The sequence below is a fragment of the Nannospalax galili genome, unplaced genomic scaffold, assembly GCF_000622305.1.
Source record: "Nannospalax galili isolate Female #2095 unplaced genomic scaffold, S.galili_v1.0 scaffold144, whole genome shotgun sequence".
NCBI classification, from domain to species: Eukaryota; Metazoa; Chordata; class Mammalia; order Rodentia; family Spalacidae; genus Nannospalax; species Nannospalax galili.
The window spans coordinates 988,277-1,007,969 of record NW_008353267.1 but is presented as its reverse complement, the minus strand read 5'-3'; the positions used below and the strand labels follow the sequence as shown (position 1 = coordinate 1,007,969).

The 19,693-nt window shown below is 43.4% G+C and overlaps 1 protein-coding gene across 1 annotated transcript; it reads right to left on the bottom strand.

Annotated features, from left to right (window-relative positions):
* Positions 1 to 12,069: 12,069 nt before the first annotated feature.
* Gphb5 (glycoprotein hormone subunit beta 5) lies at positions 12,070 to 19,118 on the bottom strand. The gene is given in 3 exon segments (XM_008850511.1): positions 12,070 to 12,258; positions 15,450 to 15,651; positions 19,090 to 19,118. Coding segments are annotated over 3 exon segments (420 nt in total).
* Between the last annotated feature and the right edge of the window lie 575 nt (positions 19,119 to 19,693).

The following is a 19,693-nucleotide window of genomic DNA, read 5'->3' as shown; positions in this document are numbered from 1 at the left end:
GACAGGCATGGTAGCTCAAGCCTGTAATCCCAGCACTGAGGTGGCAGAGGCATGAAGAACCCAGGGAGTTCAGACCAGCCTGGTCAACACAGCAACTTCCAGTCTGGCCAACCTACAGAGGGAGACCCTGTCTCAAGTTTTTAAAAAATTGTTTAAAAATGGGGCTGGAGAGATGGCTCAGCAGTTAAGAGCACTGGCTGTTCTTGCAGAGGACCCCAGTTGGATTCCCAGCACCCACATAGCAGCTAACAACCATCCATAACTCCAGTTCCAAGGGAACCTATGCCCTCTTCTGACCTCCACAGACATTGCACGACACGGGTGCACTTATACACATGCAGGTTATACAATCACACATGGAAATAAAAATAAATCAAAAAATAAATCAAAAAATCAAAAAACAAAACTAAACCTAGAATGTGAATCCAACAAAAATGTCATTATTTAAGGTATCAGCGCCTATGAACAGGAACTTCAAGATATTATATCTTCAAGAAGAGATATCTGAATTTAGGCAAACCTCTTAAAATATTATGTAATGAAGTGGGAATACTAGGGTACCCTTATAATCCCATCACTCAGAAGGCTGAGTTAGAAGACTCAGGGATTCAAGACTAGCCTGGACTACATAGTGACACTCTCTCAAAAATTAAATAAGTCATGTCACAAAAGCAAAACTTATTCCTGAGACCAAAATGATAGAAAATTACAAACTGAGGTTTTGCTTTCAAGACATATTTGACATCATGCTGGGATTATTATGTAACGACTTCTATATTCGTTTTGAAATCCATTCTTGTTTGGTTGCCCAACTATGAGGTGTGTACTGTTTCCACAGTGAGAGCCGCAGACCACCAGCCGTTTTGAGCTCTTTGAGTAGACTGCCTAAGTACAAACACAGAAACTCAATGAAATAGCATCATTTCCAGGACCATTAGGGACAGAAAAGAGGTGAGGAAAACTGAGTTACTTACAAAGGACGCTAGACACTTTGAAAAAGATAGAACATTAAAAGCAAACACAAGGTAAAATGCACACCTGATAATTCTCCCAGAGAGCTGTTAACCTCCGCCCTGTGTCCAGAGGCCGGGGGATGGAATGGTAGAACTGCAACCTCTCACCATCTCTGCCTCTGCCTTGACAGGCAGTCAAGGGAAGTTTAGCAAAATGCAGGAGTGAATAACCTTAACAGTCTCATGACTGAAAAAAACTCTGGAATATGTGTTCCTGGGTATATAAATAATATTCATCTTCATCAAGCTGTTTCTAAATAAATATATTTAATATCCACAAATGCAATAACCAAGTGCAGAAATATAAGATTAAAGCAATAATTCATGGTGTTCCCATGGTCGGTAATGAATAGGGAGGAAATCAAAACACGAGCTCTACGCTCAGCCACGGGGGGCTCAGCCCAGTTCTTTGGGGATCTCTGGGTCAGGGGAGGGGTGAGTCAGAATCTGGTTCGTGTGTGAAAGGATGGGATGTAAGCTCAACACGGTCCTTGGCTTTGAAATTCCATTGCAGGAAATTAGAACAAAAGCTGCATGATGGATCTTGGCCACAACCTCTACTGTTCTCCTAAGGGCATAGTATTATGTCCAAAACAAGGACTGCTTTGGTACATGTGTGTTATAAGTATGTTCTATCCTGTTCTGTGAGTTATGCAGCAGTTCGGAGCCTTCATAGTACTGTGACTGGTGGTGGCTTTATAATTGGGACATGATCTGCATCACCAGGGCGCTGTGAAAAAAAGATCAGCTTATTTAGCAGATCTAGCCTCCCAGTGGCCTGCGCTGGTCAGTCCTTTGAGTTCATATTAGTTCTTTGGAAGAGGAATAGAAACACTTCTGAGTAGGACAGTATATTTCAGATGCTCTGTAAATACACATCTAAAATGACTTCTACCTGTCATGTTTGAATTATTTGTTAAGGAATTTACTAGGATTATCTTCTCCTCAAGGAGCCACGAGAAAGCTAATGAATTCTACACTCTCATCACCTGATGATATTGTCTTTTGGTTTGAGTAAACAGCAATCACTGTTTAAGTCCATCTCAGAATGTTCAGCTAACTGCAACATTTCCTGTTCCACCTAGAGTAATCTGCACAGAGTCGGGGGATTTCCAGCTGACTCAGTCATAAGCTAGTGTTCTTATAATCTCTTATGTAACGGCTATTCTCTGTACCTTTTCCTCAAAATGAATGGAATATTATTTCATGTACTCTAACCTTGTCATTTATTTTGTATCACATTCTGTCATGTCATTAAATGGTCTTTCTCCAGCTCTCATTTGTGGGTCATCTGACGGTGTCTCCATCAGCCACTCATGCAAATGATCTTCTGCAGGCCTCTTTTTACAATAGAAGGTTGGCTGGCTCTTATTTCCTCAAAGTGTGGTCCAAGGGCTGGCAGCATTAGCATCACCTGGTAACTAGTTAGAAGAGTAGTAGCATCTTGTGCCTGATACAGACCAACTGAATCAGAACCTGCATTTTAACAAGACCCTATGTGATTCATATAGACATTAAAAATGGGAAGGGCTGGTCTATGAGACAAGTTCATTATCAGTCTTTATATCCAAACATGGAGCTGATGGTAAAGCCATCAAGGTAGACTGTCTCTCAGGTGCTACCTTGTGGGTATTCCTTGGGTCAATATATGTCTTCATTTACTGGTTGAATAAAGGGCTGTCAGCATCCTTTATCCTTTCTTTTTCTTGTCATGTGCTACCCAGCTGCAGTAAAGGAACATGTATATTTTTGTATCAAGCAGAAAAGCAACATCTGATTTCAAAGATCTGCTAAATCTAAAATATTTCTGTTCTGAAACTCATTTTGGTACTTATAAGGGAGAGAAAAAAATCCCCCCAAAATTACTTCCCAGGAAGAAATAAGACTCATAGTACTTGATGTGATACATTTGTAAAAAGAAGATCAAACAAATTTCCAAGGCATAAATGGAGAAGTTTCTGCTTTCATTCCTTAAGACCTAGAACTTTAAATGTCAGATAAGGACTGACAATAGACAACATTTCCTCTAGACAGTACCCAGACCATCTGGGAGGCTCATCTGTATTGCTCTAAGCACAGACCAGAGTCTTATTCACTTGACGTATTTTACTATCTGTCACTGGGTCTCATGCCTTCTTCTCCCAGGCCACACTTACCCTTTGTACAACATCCTTAGAATAACTGTATAGGTACACTGAAGCCCATGGTCTTACTGTTGGTAAGAAGTTCTGAACACAAATCAAATAAGAACACAGGGAATTTACAACTTCCTGGTACCTGTAAAAGGCCTCCCTGATTTTCTGGCTAGGATGTTAACAATTCAATTCCAAGTTAAGGACCCGTGCCACTGCATAGGTGAGTCACAAAGGACTTCTTCCCCTAAGAATATCCATCTTCCTCCCTCACCCTACCACAGGCTTCCCTTCATAGCACAGGCAGACGTCAGGACTTACAAGATGTCCTTCTTCATGACCTAGGCAGTAGAACCCACCTGTGTCCCAACATGACCCTTCAACCAAGAAGCTTTGAAACTGGGACAACCTCTCACATCTGGGAGTAGTTAGCACTCTTGAGACAGTCTGATCAAACCCAAAACTGAAATATCACCAAAGATTGTTTTCATTCCGGCAAATGTATTCCTGATTTCTTGCTTGTAGCCACCAACATGAGCTGCCAAAAAGTGCTTCTGATGTCAGGGCCTTCGTGTCTTCCTGAAGCCTACCACAGCACAGCACCCTATCCCATCAGCTCCTTCCCCAGACCAAAAAGCTGAGTCAACTTTATCCTCTTTATGAAAAACTAAGAGAGAGAAAACTGACATCAACAATTGACTTTTCTTCTCTTTGCTTGGTAGTGTAGGTGTGTGCATGTATGTATACATATGTTCATGTGTGCATATAGTTGGGGGGTTCTTGCATACATGTTTATGTGTTCACATGTGCACACAGAGGCCAGAGTTTGATGTCAGGTGTCTTCCTCCACTGCTCTCCACCTTATTTTTTGAGGCAGGGTCTCTCATTGAATCTGAAGCCCACTGATTCAGTGAGATCAGAGATCCTCCTGTGTCTGCCTCCCAGAACAGATGCACACCACCACACCCAGCTTTTCACATGGGTGCTAGGAACCAAACTTAGGTCTTCATGCTTGAGTTTACCAACATCTCCCTAGGCCCTTGCTTGATATTTTCAAAACTGTGATTTCGAGTCCCTTTTCTAACAGTAAAATAAAGTCCTAGTTCAGACTATCTACAACCTGTTCTCATTTAAATAGAAATATTTCTATGAAAATAATCAAATGCTGAAGAAGAGAAACCTCTGGTCTAAGCCCACCTACTTCTACTTTCTGGTTTGAAAGTTATACCCTCCCTGTCTGAGTGCATTTAGAGAAACTTTTGGCTGTGCCCTGAGGTTGGCTCTGATTTTGTAATGCTGAAATTTGCAGGCAGTTTCTATTAGACTTTGTTTCTCATCAAAAGGGTGTTAATGTATCCACAGGAGAAGTTTCGTGTTGGTTTCCTGAGCTTGCTCAAGTAGGCCCCAAAAGCTAAACAAAAATCTTCCTGTTAAAACATTTTACAGCATGTTTTTAAATGTCAGATGTTTTAAGTTCCCTCTCACCAAATATTTTACTAGTGATTTGTAGATTTCAAGAGAAAAATGGAAGGCAGGGGTTCAGAGCAGCCCAGAGCAGACTCAGAAGCTTGAGTCACCTGACTTTGATGGCTTGCCTCTCCATATCCACACTGTGGATGTCTTAGGAATCGTTCCACGAGAATCTCAGCCAAGCCCAGAAAGCATCATCTGTCCACACACTTCACATAGAAAGAACATGCCAACGAACCGGATGAAACCATTTCAAGTGCTTAGTTCTGTGAGTGCGTTTCCTAGAGATAATGACTTTGTAACTTGCTAATGCACTGTGTGCATGTGGTTTATTCTTATAAAATACATGCTCTTTCAACTGATTTTAATTTGTATTCGTGACTTGGGGATACTTAACATTTATTCTTTGGTTGTAATCCTGTCTTCAACATCACTAAATGACAACAATTAGATTCAGATTAGCAAGATCAATATTCTTGTTAGAACAAGATGCAAGGTGGGTCTTGTCTTCTGCATGTTTGACTGGAAGATTTGGGGATTGGAGGGAGTGATCTATACATCACTTTCTAAAAGCCCAATGACTCACAATCAAGGTCAAAGTGTGTTTCTTCTCTAGTGTGTCAGGATGCCTTTTAAAATTTGACTCAATTATTTAGCATGAAAAGAACATACAGTTAGAGGAATTTAGAGTCAAATACAAAGCCAACAAGCTTGGGAAAGGTTTGCTTTATTTCTGATAATGAAGGCCTGGACAAGAGGCTAGAATAATCCTTCTAAATTCCTTGGCATTAGGGAAAATTACAGAGCTGTGCACCTGCTCCCCTTTTTTCTCATCCTTCCATAGATCTGGATTATGCCACCTACCTGAAGAGCTTTAGCACCCCCTTCAGACACTCCAGAATCACAGCAGCAAGCCATGGAGCCTTTGCGCTGCCCTGGACACCATCAGAGTTCATTCATTCATTCATTCATTCAACCAAAGGGAGATGGTTGCAACAGAAAGGCCAGCAGATTCATCATGTAAATAAGAAGTAGGCTTGTGCTCCAGTAGATGTTTCACTTGAAGAGAATCTCAGCAGAGGAGCCAGCAGAATGGCTCAGTTGGTAAAGGTGCTTGCTGCCAAACCTGATGATCTGAGTTCAATCCCTAGGCCCCATATGGTAGACAGAATCAACTCCCTTGGGTTGTCCTCCAATAATACACATACCATGGCACTGGTGAAAAGAGAGACAGAGCCAGAGAGAAAGAGAGAGAGAGAGAGAGAGAGAGAACACACTCATGCATGCATATATGCACGCATGCATTCATGTACAAATAAGTAAAAAATAGTAATACAGTTTTTTTTTAGAAAATCTCAACAGAAAACAAAAGTTGGAGAATTTGTTAAAGAACAATTTTAAAAGATTTTTAATAGTTTGCTTAACAGTCAGAAGACAAGACCCAAGAAAGATTAGGGGACACTTTATTTTGTTTCTTCATTTGTTTGGGGTTTTTTGAAACAAGGTCTCACTATGTAGCCCGGGTTAGCCTCGAACTCTTGACCCTCCTGGTTTGGCCTGCTGAGTGCTGGGACTGCAGGTGTGTGCCACCACGCCTGGCACTAATAGCACATTAATTTTGAAGAATAGATTCCGTGAAGACAAGCAGGCCTCAAGGAAAACTATGAAATACGATTTGTTTTATCAATGCTACATTGTTTTCAATGAGATCGTTTTTTTTGGTCTCTGAACTGATTTTATTCGATTAAAGGTGTAATTAATTTGATAAGTTAATTAGGTCATCAAACAAAAACTTGGTGCTTTCCTAGTCGCTTGCTTACCACTCACCCAGTGGAAGAAGGGAGACATGAATTATCACGTCAGTGAGCCGGCCTCATAAATCGAGAAAGAACGAGCTGTGAGAATTTATGTTATCATATGAACCAGGTATGGTGGTGCACCCCTGTAATCTTAACAAGTTCAAGGAAATCCTTGGCTACAGAGGGGGCTGGAGAGACAAGACACAGGGGCAGAGGGCAGGGGGGGAAGAGAGAGAGAGAGAGAGAGAGAGAGAGAGAGAGAGAGAGAGATCTCCAAACAAAAATGCTCTCATAAAGGAACTCTCCCCCATTCTTTACCTTTAATTAACCATAAAATAAAGTATATTTCCAGAATAAGGAGTTGCTGAGAGGTCATTTATTGAGAGCTGCTCTGGCAGCCCCTGGACCACCATTCCCCAGCATCCATTTTCGTATCACCTAGGAAACTAATTCAGAGCTATAACCCTGACCTCTGCAGAAATCTCTGAATTTCCTTTGAGGCTCTGCCTCTTTTCTCCCTCACACTCCGCTTACGAGATATGATCTGCACTACAGAAAATGTTGCCTATCCAGAGGCTACACAGGAGCTCCCCTAAACATTCTAGTCTCCCAGTGATGACCCAACCTCCAGGAAAGACTGAAAATGCCAATCAATGGTGACTCTAACATCCATCGACTCGGACTTCTCCAAGCAGAAATGACTTGGAAGAAGCTTTCCAAAAAGGTGCTGTGCCTTGGTGGAAAAAGATTTCTCTAGGACAAAGAAGTCAGCCATGTGTGTCTTACTGTTTGTGTTATCATGGACGAGTAACCAGCCTGTGTCAGCTTTGACTTCACCATCCATAAAATAGCAATGGTAAAATTCCAGTAATGATACTTATTACTATGATTAACACAGACTAAAGAATTCCTAAAGCTGGGGGGAGAGCTCAATCAGTCAAGTGCTTGTCATGCAAACGTTAAGGACCAAAGTCCATCCCTAGGACCCACATTGTAAAAAAAAAAAAAAAAAAAACTGGCCTTGGTAGCACATGCTTATAATCCCAGAGCTGAGGAGGCAGAGACAGCAGAATCCCTGGGTCTCACTGACAAGCCAGACTCGCCTAATCAATTAGGTACAGATTCAATGAGAGACATCTCAAAAAACAAGGTAGACAGCTGTTTTAGTCTGTGACAAACCACTCTGACCAATACCAGTTTGGGGAGGAAAGGGTTTCTTTGACTTACATCTCCTAGGTCACAGTTCATCACTGAGGGAGCCCAAGGTAGGAACTCAAGGCAGGAACCTGAAGGCAGGAGCTGGAGCACAGGCCTTGGGGGAACGCTGCTTACTGGCTTGCTCCCCTGGCCCATGTTCAGCCTTTCTTATACAGCCTAGGCCCACCTGCCCAGGGGTGGCACCACCCACAGTGGGCTGGGCCCTCCTATATCACAAGAGGATGCCCCACAGACATGGTCACAGGCCAGTCCAATGGAGGCAATTCCCCAACTGAGGCTCCCTCAATCCAGGTGTGTCAAGTTGACACTATAGCTATCCAGCACACTGGCTTGCTTCCTGGGTCCTCTGCTTAGCCTTTCTTATCCAATACAGGACCACCTGCCCAGAGGTGGCATCACCCACAGTGGACTGGACCCTCCCACATCACTCAGCAATCAAGAAAATACCGCACAGACCAGTCCAATGGAGTCAATGCCCCAACTGAGGCTCCCTCAACCCAGGTGTGTCAAGTTGACACTAAAGCTATCCAGCACAGCAGCGCCTAAGGACTGACACGAAAGAATGACCTCTAGCTTCCACATTCATGCATATGCGCACGTGCACACACACGAATTCATAGAACATGAGAGTTTTATAAATGATAACACTATATCTTTATCAAACAGTGCTTTGTACAAAAATTAGAGTTAATAAATATTTGTGGAAAGGAAGGTTGTAGAAAGGAGGGAGGAGGAAGAGAAAAATGGGTTTTGAAGAAATATTCAGATTTCACACTGCTATAAATCCTGACATTTTTCCTTAATAACTTTCCTAATTATAACATATATTTGTTACACAAATTTTTACTCCCATGGACTATTACCCATCAGAACATCCTACAGGTTCCAGGCCTCTAGTCACCACTGTAGCTCTGCCGTTCCAGTCATAATGTCTGACCTCTTACAGGTATGTGTCACCAACAGGTCTCTGCTACCACAAAGCCCTGTCACCTCTGCTGACACCTGGAAGCCCAGTTCCATGACAGTGTCCCTTAGCCTACAGAGGACAGCCAGCACAGAGCTTTCTCATGATGGATATACCCTTCACTGAGGAAGCCCTTGTTACTTGGGTAAACAGAGAATGCTCTGAAACTCTCAGGTGAGCACAGACAGATGGTGGGGGGTAAGGGGTATCCTCTGGTCTTAGCTAATAAACCCATTCTATCCAGGCCTGCCTTCTGCTCATCTGTACTCCACAAGGGCAGTTAAGGCTTCTTCTCTTCATTGATACAAGCTACAATTTTCCCCAAGCTTGAGGAGCCATCCCAACAGTACAGTCAGACAAGATTCTGGTGTCCTTACAACATTAGTACAACCTGAGTACACCTCCCTATGGGTGTGGGTCCTTCCACCCTCCTCCTCTCCTCACAGTCTACACCCGTGGCCAAGTACCTTCTCCCCATTCCTCCTGGGTCACATTGCCCAGTAGCTCCTTCAGTGGAGACTCTCATTTCTCACCCCAGGCAGGTCTTTCCCCTAGTTATCGTCTAGAATATATCAGTTGTAGGGACTGGGATTATAGTTCATTAGACAAAGGATTTGCCTAGCAGGCACAAGGCTGTGTTCGAACTGCAGTACCACATAAAATGGACATGGTGGTACAGGCCTATAATCCCAGCACTCGGGAGGTTGAGGCAGGGGGATTAAAACACAGGGGTTGTGAGCTCTAGGTGAGAAGGGCAAATATCATGTAAAAAGCACCCTCCTTGGGTGTGCTCTGCGTGGTCTCTCAGCTAGATGAGTCTGCTGTCCTCCAACAAGAAGAAGCCAGCCAACAGACCCCTTCTGAGGGTCTCCCTCAAGCACATCCACCTGACCTGCCCTGCTCTAGGTCTCTGGGTCTCCTTCCTTCCTATTAGGACCATGAGTTAATAGCATAAGAGTTACCAGGGTGACAGAGTCAGCAGTTTAGATGATTAAGCTGTGTTCCCAGTTAGATCATAGGCCTGGTTTTCAGCTCTGCCTCTCTTCAAACAGCTTTCATACAGAAGCCCTCAAAGGGCTTCAATTGCCCTTAATAATCAACTAAGCCTACAGTCTTTGTAATTACCGTTGTCCTGTCCATATCTCCCAGATGTTATAGATGTGATGGGCACACATCCTTCCCCACACATCCCATAGCAGTTCCCCTCAGGGAAGTCTTGGCCATCATGATACTGCAGCCCACTCACTGTCCTGGCAGCTGCCATCACTGCCTGTGCACCGTACTGAGCCTCCCCAAAGACAGTCATGTGCACCTTTAGGTGCATTCCTCAGAAGGCCAGCATTTATGAAAGTCCAAATCAATGGGTTCCCTTGCTACCTTCCCCTACAATTCCCATTTGATTCAACCAAAGTCTAGAAGATGGAAGAGAAGGAGGCTAGGGTACTCGTAGGCCTCAACTGGGCAAATGACTGCTGTATCAGCCCACAATGGTCACAGCTCCTGTTGGGCATCTTCTCCTCTCCTATGGTTCTCTCTAGGAGTTGGTAATTGTGGCCCTTTTTGTCCCAGCACCCTGTTTTCCTACTGCTTCCAAATCAGAAATGTGTCTTCTCTCCTGGTTGATTTCTTTAACTTTGGCCAAATGTGTCATTTGCTCCTGCCAGGATTGTTCCTGATGCTACAGTCATCTTTCCTCAAACTCTGTCAAGCAGACTGCCTCAGGAAGCCCAGAAGGTTCCCCAAGATGGGTGGAAACCCAGAGCCATCCCTCACCAACGGCCTCTGTCCCTGCAGAGACTGCAGACTTTCAACTCCTTTCTGTGTCAGAATGGCTTCCTCTTCTTCCAACAGAACTGCTGCTATGGGTTGGGGTGATTTTACTCAGGTCCTTTGTCCCCGGGTGCTCAGCCAGTGCTTGACGTCAATCTCAACCTTTGCTTTGCTGCTTTTCACAGAGACTCGCTAATTCGTCCTTGAAGGAGCACTGCTAGATCCTAGCTGGGACCTGACAGGGGCTGCAGATGACACAACCAGGACACATGCTAGCCCAAGTCATTGTGTCCCTTACTAGACATGAAATCCCAAATTAATGCTCCAGTCAAAATAGCTGCAAGGTTTCAAGTGCTCTTATTGGCATACCAAAGTACATTAAAGGCTAAAAAGACTTATGAAAATTTGCTTGAATTCAAATGACAAGGAACATACTTTTTATTGACATGGCTATAGGTAGTTCTGATATATTATTTTTAAAATGATCAAGGTTAAACTCGACCCTAAAAATGCAAAAACTAAAGACATTTGCATAGAATTTGAAAAGAAGTCACAAAATCAGCTGCTGTAAGATTTTAGAGAAGAGCCAGCAATGCAGTTGAACCTCTACAAACACCTAAGACTTCTGGTTCTAATAAATTGCCATTTAAATGTAAAATATACTAAACAGGAACTAGCATTTGTAACGGATCATTTCGCCATGGTTGTGGGAGACCATCACACTCTGAAACATGAGTTTAGTCTCAAATATTTTTTTTAATATTTTATTATTTTTATTTTATGTGTATACGTGTATTGCCTGCACTTAGGTAATTGCACCCGTGCATGTAATGCCTGCAGAGGTCAGAAGAGGCTGTCAGATCCCCTGGAACTGGAGTTATAGACAGTTGTTAGCTGCCATGTGGGTACTGGGATTTGAACCTGGGTCTTCTGCAAGAACAGTCAGTGTTCTTAACCACTTAGCCATCTCTCCAGCCCCTAGTCTCGAATATTTTTAAACCTAAATAATAGTCTCTGGGTACATTGTTTTTCTGAGGTGTTTTTAATCACCAAGTAGACACTTCAATAAGGATCTTGACGGAAGGTAGGGCATTTTGCTCTGGACAATTTGCCACATTTAAACACCTTTTCTGTATCTGTCTGAGCTGTTTCTACTTCCTGTCTAGATAGTTGTCCAGTTAAAAGAGAAGTGGAGTGTTTTCTCTAAGAAAGCTTGCACTTGGGTTTCCTTTTGAGCAAGGAGCTAATGCATTGGTTTGCCAATTGGCCCAGTTGAAATTCAGTGATAGAATGTGAGAATTGAAAGACTTTCCAGTCCCATTTCCTAAGCATATCCAATTCTTTTAAATCTGCGGCACTAACAGAGTGAGGACTGTTATAAATATACAAGTCATGTTCCAAAACTCAAAGCAAAAAAAATAACAACAACAAAGGAAAAAAAAAAAACACCACTAAATTGTAGGTGTATGAGCCAGAGAAGGTATTTGGGGGAAAGGTCAATATTATTTTACATTTTTAGCATGCGTGTGTGGCACCTGGACCTTGTACCTAAGCAGAGCAAAGGGAAGCCGGTAACCGGCTGGTTCAATGTTCTGGGCAATATTGAACCACACTTGAATGCAGAGGGTAGAGCAGGTATGTTCCTGGGGCAAGGTGGTCTGTGAGGCTCAGGCCACCAGCTGCATATTGAAGGCCATGCCAGCTTAGACGGTCTCACATTCCGTGGTGGCAGTGGAACAGGCCCCGCAATCACAGCGGACAGCTACGGGATAGTTGTAGAAGGGGTCCACTCCAGGGGCACAGTTAGGCAGCTTGACAGTCGCCTGTCTGGTCTCGTTGTAGGTACAGACTCGGTGATGGGCTTCAATGTATGGGGGCTCCAGGATGGGTTTCTATGCGGGCAGGTACAAAACAGAAAGCCCATTAGAACACACCCTCCTGCTTCCTGTTCTTGGTTCCATTCCCCACCAGCTGTTCACTTACCCTGTCTCCTCCCCCTAGAAATAAACTCCTGAAAGCGGAAGCCATTTTGTTCACTACCATATCCTAAGCTTCCAGAAAAGTCCATAGAGCACAGGAAATACTGAGTAAATATTTACCAAGCAAATAATCTTGATTATTGCAAATGCCTTCTAACTGGTCCTCCGCTTCCACTGTCACCCCTACAGTCTGTTTACATGAGTGATCCTCTTAAAATACACATCAGTCATGTCCCGCCTCTGCTCAAAGCCCCAATAATTTCCCATCTAGCTCAGAGTGAAACGTCAAAGACATTAAGACAAAGTCCCTGCATCTTCCGCCTCGGTGCTTCTGAAATGTCTGCCATGGTCCTGGCCTTGTGACTTCCTCCCTAGGCTCTAGATACAGTGGTCTCTATTGCTATTCAGACCAGCCGGAAACTGAGAGGTGTTGTGCTGTTCCCTCTGCCCAGATCATTCTTCTCCCGCACTCACTCCTTCACCAAGCTTAGGGTTTTGTTCAAATACCGTCTGGGGAAGTATTTCCTGACCATCCTATTGAGAATGGCTTCAGCCCACCTCCAAGCCCTAGAGCTTCCTTTTAGCCTCCTGTTTTGTTTCTGTTTGGGGGGTTGTTGTGTTGTGTTGTGTGTGTCCATACCATGTGCTGTCTTATCTTACTTTTGTGTGGCCTGGCTCCCGGCGTCAGCTCCTTAGGTCAGAGTCTGTGCTCCACTACCCAGCCTGCTACCCAGGAGGTTCACAAGTATTTGTTACTGAATCAACAAAAGATAATAGAACCAGACATGATGATTGAAAGATTCCTTCCTTCCTTCCTTCACCTTTTATAAACCTTGAATTCAAAGATAATTTTGTTAGAGAAAGCACAGAGATCAGCACAGAATAGTAGTGTTCTACCTGGAGGCCTGCACTCAGCCCCACAGTCATCTCTGCACTCAGCCCTGCTCTCAGCCTCAGGATCATCTCTCCACTGAACCCCACAGTCATCTCTGCACAGCCATCTCGGCACTCAGCCCCACAGCCATCTCTGCACAGCCATCTCTGCACTCAGCCCCACAGTCATCTCTGCACTCAGCCCTGCTCTCAGCCTCAGGATCATCTCTCCACTGAACCCCACAGTCATCTCTGCACAGCCATCTCGGCACTCAGCCCCACAGCCATCTCTGCACAGCCATCTCTGCACTCAGCCCCACAGTCATCTCGGCACTCAGCCCCACAGTCATCTCTACACTCAGCCCCACAGCCATCTCTGCACTCAGCCCCACAGTCATCTCGGCACTCAGCCCCACAGTCATCTCTGCACTCAGCCCCACAGCCATCTCTGCACAGCCATCTCGGCACTCAGCCCCACAGTCATCTCTGGCACTCAGCCCCACAGTCATCTCTACACTCAGCCCCACAGCCATCTCTGCACTCAGCCCCACAGTCATCTCGGCACTCAGCCCCACAGCCATCTCTGCACAGCCATCTCGGCACACAGCCCTGCAGTCCACCCTGCTGCTTTCCATTGCTGGAGACCTAGGAAAAGCATTTAACTCTCTGAAGCCCTGGTTTCTTCCTCCATAAAACAAAGCACCTACCTCAGAGCCCTGTCAGTGAGTAGATAGGTGCAGTGCACAAAGCTAGGCATAAGATTATAGCTCAGTATGTGTAATCAGCGGTTGTTATGTGAGCAATTCTAAGGAAGTAATAATGAATGTAACAGCAACAGTCTCAAAGGACAGTCCCTTTGTTCTGGGCAAGAAAATGTAGGTAAGAAGGTCAGATAGATGGATGCTTGCATACATACATAGGTGCATGCAGAGATGTGCGCATAGCTACATATATACATACATATACAGATGCATACATAGATACATATTTAAGAATATATGTTCTTAAAAAATATGTTCTTAAAGAATACATATTCTTAAATAGGTACATACATGCATAGGTACATATAACGTACCTACATACATATGTGCATAGGTATATATACACATACATACATATATACATGGACAGACAGACAGATCAGCTCAAGATGAAGCCCTTGCCTGAATGTTTCAAAAATAACAACCTTTCCCTTTGCAAAGACCAGGGAGAGGAGCACAGTTCATCCTCTGCCGTTTTCTCCTGCCTTCCTGTCTTTATTCTGTGTCCTTTTACTCTCTGTATTCTGGGATTCTAGGAAAATCAGACACTCAGTTAACTTTGCATTTCAGGTCATTTTTCTTGTTTTATAAATCTGTCCCATACAATGTTTGGGACAGGCTTATGCCAAAAAATTATGCTGTTTAATCTGAAATTCAGTTTTATCTGAGTTCTCTGATTTTTTTAATTTTGTCTCACTTCAGTTTGGGGGTGCCTAAGGTAGGAGAGGGTTGATGGGTTTTTTTCGTTGGTTAGTTGGTTTCTGAGGTTTTGTTCTGTTTAATTTTGCTAAATCTGGCAACTTAAAGCTCAAGTCATAAGAAACCACTATTGTCAACACCTTCAAAGGCCAATCCAGCCCATCATCATGAACATCACTACAAAAATGCTCCCTAGTTAAGCCACCTTTGAGATTTTATTCCCATTTTAAGTGAAAGGCCAGATATAACTGAATATAAAAGGACTTCATGGGTCTGTCACTAAACTGAGGGGAACAGAGCTGTGGTGGAAACGAACTAGGCCTCACTCACCACACAACTTACAAGTTCTTTTGCAATAACTACATTATTTTATCACAGCTAAGGGACTAGAGAAGGAGATGAGGTCACAGGTTTGGACCAATATTTCCAACTTTGCGCTGACTCTCTTTGACTTTACAGTCCCTCCCCTTTGACTCTTTCCTGTAATTTTTACAGTGGGTACAGCAAGAACTCCCAGAGATATCACCCAAATACACAGACACCATGGAATTTAAGCTTTTAACCTTATCAGTGCTCTGCTGAAGGAACAGTGTCATGTTTTGGGAATCGTTTTTGGAAGATGCCAAATAATTGTGCAATTTAAAGTCCAGAGGACAGGGCAGATGTTCCGTTCAGCCCCACCCACTCCCATCACTAAACAGTGGACACTTGGCTATCATATTGAAGAGCTGGGATGACATTGCCCTCATACAAGCCTGTGGGGCCTCTTACCTCCCAGGTCTCACAGCGGCCCCAGCATGCATCAGTGGTGATTCAAAGGCCCCTGCAGCCTGGCTTCTTGGCCAGGAAAGTGAACTCCCTCACAGCACAACCCACAAAAGTGTGCAAGTTTCCACCGGTGTTGCTGAGGACAGAGCCACAGCCACCCAGAAGGAGTGCTATGGCACCAAGCACGAGGTATGCCAGCTTCCTGCTGTCCGGGAAAGGAAAAGGAAACAGGGTTGAACACACCCAGCTGCCCGTGGTGGCACAGCCAACAATGTGTTGGTCCCTCTCAAAGGGACTTTCTCTTACCATTCCAAGAAAAATGAGCCAAGAATTGTCAGTGCCACCAACCCCAACACCAGTGGCATTTTCCATAACTGACTCCAGCAGAGTCAGAGGATCTCTCTAGACACCTAACGCTCAAAGAATATTCTCAGACTTTTCTTTATTGAACCCAAACTCCTGGAGATGCCTTGTATGTAAGAGGAATTTGTCCATTAAAAAATAATAGTAACACCAAAAGTAATGGGTAGCCCAATATAAGCCATGAATCCACAGGCCCAGGCAATGTGGATGCTGTGTCAGAAGCTTTGCATATATCTATATTTTTAGTGTCATGAATGGGAATGAATGGGGAAAGGTGGATAAGCATTAACAGTTGTATGCCCTACGTGTGTTGTTATTGATCTTACCTATCATGCATAAGATATTATACAACCTGGCACCTGAAATAAAAGTCATTCATAAAATGTGTACTAGTCACCACAGATCGCCTCTGCTCTACACTTCTGCTGTAAGAAGCACCTAGCTGTGACTCGGTTTAAAACCAAATGATGGAAAGCACTCGTGGCATTCCAAGCATAATCACGATCCTCTTTGGAGTCTATCCTTTCTGAGTCCTGGTCATTTCTGGTGCTCTGGTAGCTAGAATGGGCCCTTTGTGGTTGGCGCAGTGGTCAGAACACACCTGGATGTTGTGCAATGCCCCCAATCTGCTGTCTGTGTTTCCATATCCACTCTCACAGTTCTTACAGGTGTGTTCTTCATATGGATTCTGTGGGCTTCCCTTCAGGAAGAAGGAAATTAGAGCTGGAGATGCACTTACCCAATCTTGCTGGAGTCAACTCCTCTTGTAGAGCTGACACTTGTACCCGAGGCTTTCAAAAGTCACAATGAATGGGAAAAGTTGGCTTTGGGTAAGTGTCTCTCTTTTCTGTTATCGGCCTGCTTGATTGCTCAAATATATACCAAGGTCTTGTCAATTAAGTAAAGAGAGGCAAATCTTTACAGGAACCACTAAGCACATCAAAGCCATGGAATATAAAGCCAGTCTCTATTTTCCAAAACTGATTCACTTAAAGGGTGGTGTTTTGTTTCTTAGCATCACCAACTGAAACAGAAAGTTGCCTTTGTGGGTGACATAATCCTAGGGAATCAGTCAGAGGTGGTTCACCTGGTTCTGAAAGAACAAATGCACTGGGCCAAGAGGGATCAAAGTTTCCTTCATGGCAACCACAGGTTTCCTTTGAAAAAGGAGCAAGTCACTAGCAGCCTATGATATATCCTTTCCTCGAACTCACGACACTGAAAAATAACAAAACAATAATTCTTGGAAACAACAAGGCATCAGCGACTGAAAGATGAAAGTCATGATGAGAAGGAAATTTGAAAGTCTTAAAAATTATTTAAGTAGAAATACTAATGAGATCTGAAAATGAATCGCATGGGCAAAAATACCAAGACATTGGAAATGATGAGTTTTGAACATGAGAATTAAAATTTTTTCTATGTGCTTTTTGGCGTTTTTTACATGGGTCAGATTTCTGTTCTAGAAAGTCAACTGGTATTAATGTTTTTAAAGTTAAAATAAAGTAAGGTTTATGTATTTGAACCACACATAAGGGCATTCCATGATGCTTTAATGAAAATGTCTCCAATTTCTGATTTTAAAAGGCTGAAGTAGCAGAGGAGTCCTTCTTATGAGTAGGGGACATGGTCTGTATTCCATTCTATGATAATGGCATACAAAATGGCTAGAAACCTACTTGTTCATGGCACTTTGGAGGTGCTCTAAAAAGTAAATGAAGCAGACATCTATGCCCTTAGGAGTTTACATTTCATAGCAAATCATGGCATACCCAGAGACAGTTAAGATGCATGTTAGTTAGATATCAATGAAGCAAAATGGAGAAATTAAAGCATCTTCATGTTCTGCAAAGAAAAAATTTTAAGCAAATATACCATTCATTAAAGGTTTGATCTTTCAAAGCCTATAACATCAGAGAGTTCATCAATGTAACACTCCTATCCCTGGAATCAGATTATTTTATAGAGAGCAGATGTCCGCTTGGAATGAGGGCTTTCTTCAATCCTTCAGCCTGTGCACAGCATAGGCAGACCTGGGACACTATGGGAACAGACCTTTACCTGCTTGCTCTTCCTAAATTGCTGGCCCAAGAGCTAGTCACAAAGTGGGAAGTGCTGTGTCTCTGAGCAGGGCTGCTCGTGCCTTTTAGACTTGGCACATACACATGTACCTGTAGTCTCACAAAATAAAGACAGACAACAAAGGCTGGTCAAGAGCCCCCTTCTTCCACAATCTCCAACTACCTGGTGGTCTGTCACCTCTGCCTTCTGTCCATCAGTGATAACCTTACAATGATGACCTTTGTGGTTATCAAGCACTTTACTACCAGGAACTATGGAATCTTCTGGGATCTTATCTACATTATCCTCACTCAACCTTTCATGAATTCTATAAATAATTCTCACTTTTTCCTTTTTACTTTAGAAGAAATGGGTGCTTAATCATTTTTTCAATGTATATTTTTATTGACTTTATGTCACCCCATAGCCCGCCCATAAGATTTCATACATTCTGTTTTATATGCTAAAGCATATCAAGTCAAGTTTGTGTACCCAGCTGTCTCTCAGTATAAGTTCATCCACTGGAGCCTGTTCCACCTATCTAGTATACTCCCTTAAAGAAGCTCAGCTTTCCCTCACCCAGCAGTGATCAGCTGCCAATAGTTCCTTGGTTAAGGTTGGAACCTCCTGCACATTTTTCCCAGTTCTATGCTGGGTTTTTACCTGTTTGAGTTTGCATGGATCTTGCGCATGCTGTCACCGTTGCTGTAAGTTTGTATGAGCAAGTTCCCAGGAGCCTGTAAGACTATCTTCTTATGGTCATGCACCACCCTTGCCTCTTAGAATCTTTCCACCCCTTCTGCAATGGTCCCTGAGCCCTGGGTGGTAGAGGTTTAATATAGGAGTCCTATCCAGGGGCCCATGCTCTGCAGTCTCTTATTCTCTACTCGATCATTTTTTCAAACCTACTTCCAAAGCCTTTGACAACACTAGGGGTGGCAAATTTTGTTTAATATTTGTAACAACTGCATCCAACAGAAGGGGCTGCCTGGGATGCTGCATTCCAAGTGTAGATGGCAAAAAAAATTGGGTGCTACCTTTTGCCATCCTGGCGTCTGCCATGCTATGTGTCTCTCCATGGACAAAGTCAGAGGTTACAGAGTGACTGCAAAAGCTGCTTCAAGCCCTGAGTCTGCCAAAATATCTTCCTATTGTAGTCCGTGCCCCTACCACCTTCCCTTCCATCTATATTGAGGGTTCTACCACTGAAGTCACTCACCTGAGGCAGCACACAGAGATGTAGGTCATGTCTCCAATCACAGACCCGGAGCACCATCCCTCACTTGGGTTCATTTTCTTCTTCACATGAATTCCTTTATCATCTTGGCGAGTGACTTCCAAGGTTCAGGTTCATTAGAGGTTAGGGAAGGGGAAAAGAGGAGGTTATGGTTGGATGTTTTTAATGTGTCCCTCGGGGGTTCATGGGTTGAAATTTTATCCCCATGTGACTGAGCAAAATGAGCAATGCTGAAGGTACCACAAAGGTTGCTTTCAAAGTATTGTAGAGACCTACAGTAATGAAAACAGGATGGTATCATCATAAAAGCAGACACACAGACCCAGAGGCATAGAGGACCCAGAAATAAACCCACACATCTTCAGCCAATTGTCAATAAAAAGTGCCAAAAACATACACTGAAGAAAAGACAGCCTCTTTAACAAATGTTAGTGGGAAAATTTGATGACTATATGTGGAAGACTGAAACTAGATCTGTATCTCCACCCTCTATAAAAAACAATTCAAACTAGATTAAAATCTACTAGTTAATGTAAGACTTGAAACTGTGAAACTATTAAAGATAAGAGAAGCATTTCAAGATGTT